Source organism: Moesziomyces antarcticus (assembly GCF_000747765.1).
Source record: "Moesziomyces antarcticus DNA, scaffold: scaffold_v10137, strain JCM 10317, whole genome shotgun sequence".
Classification (NCBI taxonomy): Eukaryota; Fungi; Basidiomycota; class Ustilaginomycetes; order Ustilaginales; family Ustilaginaceae; genus Moesziomyces; species Moesziomyces antarcticus.
In genome coordinates this window covers 1-3,771 of record NW_014638873.1, presented here as the reverse complement: position 1 = coordinate 3,771, position 3,771 = coordinate 1, and the positions used below count along the sequence as shown (strand labels likewise).

General features: G+C 61.7%; 2 protein-coding genes across 2 annotated transcripts; one reads left to right on the top strand and one right to left on the bottom strand.

The window, feature by feature from the left end:
• Positions 1-557: 557 nt before the first annotated feature.
• Positions 558-2,534, top strand: PAN0_137d6795 (endoplasmic reticulum auxin efflux carrier; the record flags this gene model as incomplete). The annotated part of the gene is made up of 1 exon (XM_014797783.1): positions 558-2,534. The coding sequence occupies one exon, from the start codon at positions 558-560 to the stop codon at positions 2,532-2,534; it is 1,977 nt and encodes a 658-aa protein (XP_014653269.1).
• A 134-nt stretch (positions 2,535-2,668) lies between these two features.
• Positions 2,669-3,518, bottom strand: PAN0_137c6794 (uncharacterized protein; the record flags this gene model as incomplete). The annotated part of the gene is made up of 2 exons (XM_014797782.1): positions 2,669-3,361; positions 3,447-3,518. The coding sequence occupies 2 exons, from the start codon at positions 3,516-3,518 to the stop codon at positions 2,669-2,671; spliced, it is 765 nt and encodes a 254-aa protein (XP_014653268.1).
• Positions 3,519-3,771: the final 253 nt, after the last annotated feature.

Sequence of the window (3,771 nt, the reverse complement as noted above, 5' to 3'; positions counted from 1 at the left end):
CTTTTTTCCTTCTTCTTTTCCATTTCTTCTTTTTTTGGTACCTTTTTTTGGTAGAGAGCGAGATAGGGGCGCACAAGAGGGCTTCAGGAGAAGCTCAGTCGAGGAGGGTCGGTCGCTCAATCGAAGAGGGTCGTGCGCCCGAGCCGCTCATTCCTCCACACGCTCTGACGTGAGGGATTCGATTGGGCCGCAGAAATCACTCGCCAGCTTTGATCTTGTTTTAGCACTGTCTTGGCATCCCAGCTGTACAAGGCTGAGGTCGTATGCTCAGAGCGTCATCACCACGAACGGCTTACATGCAAGACAAGCTCAGAATGCATGGCTGTGAGGAGAGAGAGAGAAGGCAATCACTGCACATGTCCAACAGGTGCGAGTGAGGGTGCGGCTCAACGGCAATTTGAGCTTCAGATAACGACGTATGAATGCAGCCGAAAAGAAGAGACTGGCCGTGCGCCAATTTTGTATGCACGCTCGGCGACCTTGTCCTACCCAAACACTGCTCAACTTACTCCACACCGCCGTATCGACCCAACCACCATCATTCTTCCACCGCCGCGATGAGGCACTCGCTCCTCCTCCCCACCGCCTCGTACATCGAGCACGGCGCGTCGGGCGCCCCCATCCTCGGCCTCATCAAGGTCACCGCCTCCTCCATCCTCGAGGTCGTCATCCTCTCCTCCGTCGGCTTCATCCTCGCACGCCGCGGCATCATCGACAAACGCACTCAGACAAAGATCAACAAGCTCAACGTCTCCTTCTTCACCCCCGCCCTCCTCTTCTCCAAGGTCGCCTTCACGCTCAATCCCGCCCGCCTCGCCGAGCTGCTCATCGTGCCGCTCGGCTTCGTCATCGTCACGGTCGTATCGACGCTCAGCGCGCTCGTCCTCGCCTGGACCGCACGCCTCTCGCCCGCACAGCGCAACTTTGCCATCGCATGCGCCATCTCGCCCAACTCCAACTCGCTCCCCGTCGCGCTCATGCAGTCGCTCGTCGTCACCGTGCCCCAGCTGCACTGGGACGAGGAGGGCGAGCCCGAGGACACGGTCGACGGCATGCTCGGTCGCGCACTCACCTACCTCGTCCTCTTTAGCACCCTCGGCATGTTCCTCCGCTGGAGCGTAGGCGCAAAGCTCCTCAGCACCGTCGAAGAGACCATCGCCGAACCTACTCCCGCGTCGCACGACTCGATCGACTCCACAGGCTCCACCGGCTCCATCGGCTCCGACGAGTCGACGCAGACGCGGCCGCAGATTACGCTGCGCAGACCCACGGGCGAGCGCCGTCCACAGCGCACGCGCTCAGGCCCGCCCGCCTGGGCACGCAGCTTCCCCAACTCGCCCGAGGCGAGCACCGCCAACTTTGGCGCCGCACGCGGCGACGACGCGCGCGACTCGGACGTCGAAGACGAGCCGCTCGAGCCGTACGAGGAGCCGGGCCAGATCACGCTGCCCGGCGCCACCAACAGTCGCGAGAACCGCTCGTGCTGGGTGGTCTTCAAGACCACCACCCAAAAGCTCTGGCACAATTTCGTGCTGCGGCCCGTGTACGCGGTGGGCGGATTCATGACGGCACCGCTGTATGCGGCCGTCATCTCGCTCGTCGTCGCGGTGATTCCGCCGCTGCAAAAGTTTGTCGACTCGCTCGAGCCCGTCGTGGGCGCGCTCGAGACGGCCGGCGCGTGCAGTATCCCGCTGACCATGGTGGTGCTGGGCGCCTACTTTGTCGCCGACGCCTCGGCGGTGCAGTCGCAAAACTCGGTGCCGCACGCCGTACCGCCCAGCGCGCCCGCCGGCGACGGATCGACGTCGATGACCGGTCCGCAACCCATGCCGCCCAATGGCGCCAAGCCGGTGAGTGGCGACCATGACGACGACGACGATCCGTGGCGTCGCGCGTCGCTCGAGTCGTCGGTGGCTTCGGGCGAGTCGACGCTGGTGCAGCGCGACAGCAAGCGACGTGGGCTTGGATCGTGGATGGGCAAGAATCCGTGGAACAGCGGCTCGTCGTCCAACGGCGGTTCGGACCTCGAAGATGCGCGCGCATACGTCGACGAGCCGGCATCGTACGTGGCCTCGACATCCGATAACGCGGGTGGTGCGGATGAAGCGGCACGCAATGCCGACCTCAACTCGCGCAACTCTGCTGGCCGGTATCAGAACGCGCTGACCAAGCAAATCGACGCGGCTCGATCGGCGACCACGATGGAACGGCGTACGATTGCGGTGGCGATTTCGTCGCGCATGGTGGTGACGCCGCTGATCCTGCTGCCGGTGGTGGCGTGGTACGCGATGGCCACGGGGAGCAACGTCATGGACGACCCCGTGTTTGTGGCGTGCGCGTGTCTGATCATTGGCTCGCCTCCGGCGCTGACGCTGGCGCAGATCACGAGCCAGAGCGCCCAGGGCAATCCGAGCTTCGAACGGCTCATCTCCAAGACCATCTTCACCGCCTACACCTTCTTTGCCGCTCCCACCACCGTCTTACTCGTGCTCGCCGCGCTGCTCATCACGGAAAACGACAGGAACAAGGGCTGAGCTGGCGCCAGAGAGAGAGCCGGCGCCCGCCCGCAATCGAGATGCTTCCAGTCCAACGGATGCATGCGTGTTGCGTGTGTATGAATGTTTACAATTTCAGGGAGCGTTCGAGTGCGTCGAGTTCGATGAGGGATCTACCAGTCGCCGTTGTTGGAGCTCTTGCCGACGACCTGGTCGATCTTGATGTCGCCGGCGATGATCTGCTCGAGCATCTTTTTGGGGATGGTCCAGTCCTTGAACATGTGGTGCGGGATGTTGTGGGTGCGGCAGTAGGTGGCGAGGTCGTTGTCCTGCTTGTCCTTGACAAAGAGGACGTCTGCGTGGCGTGCGGCGGACATGTCCGAGATGCCGTCGCCGGCAAAGAAGAGCGTGGGACGGTTCTTGAGTTCGCGGTAGGGGGCGATGGAGAGGCTCTTGTCGTGGCCAAAGTGGTTGTCCGGGTGGCGGTAGACGAGTTCCCAGGTGTCGCCCTTCTTTTCGGGGTCGGTGAAGTTGACCTCGTTGGAGATGACGTCGATCTCGTTGGCGTCCTTTTCGCCGATGAGGTTGGAGAGGATGCTGCGGATGATGGGCGTCATACCCGAAGAAACGATGATGACGGGGATGTTGTTGGCCTTGGCGAAGGCGTAGAACTCCTTGAAGCCCGGGTCGAGCGTGACGTCGCGACGCACGAGCTCCTCCATCTCGGAGAAGGGACGCTTGACCGACTCGATCATCTGCTTGAAGCCCTCGCGGTAGCTCACGCGCTCCTCGACGATCTCGACGTTGATCTTGCGACGCTCGGTGTAGCCCATGCCGACGGTGTCGACCATGTGGTCGTTGGAGTCCTGTGTGGATAAGGGATGATTTGGCGATCAGTACTTTGGACCCAGTTGACTCGTCAAGGGGGGGTGAGGAAGGAGGCCAACTTACGAGCAGCGTGATGGTTCCGTCAAAGTCGGTGAGGAAGACATACTTGGCATCGGCGTACTTGAGGTGCGACATGGTTGCGAATGATTCTACAGGATGGTGTAGGGTGGTGGAGAACGAAACGGGTGTGGATTCAGCAGATGCTATATACTACTTTCGACCCGCGTCCGGAAGATCAGCGGCTGGATTGGGGGCGACACTCGCACTCGTGCGTTGGCCTGCGTTGGCCTCTGTTGGCTGGCGGGCCCATGCGAGATGTGCATTGGGGCGATGGACCATGCATGCACCCTGGAAATCGAGCCAAGCGAAGAGGGCGATTTTTTTTTTT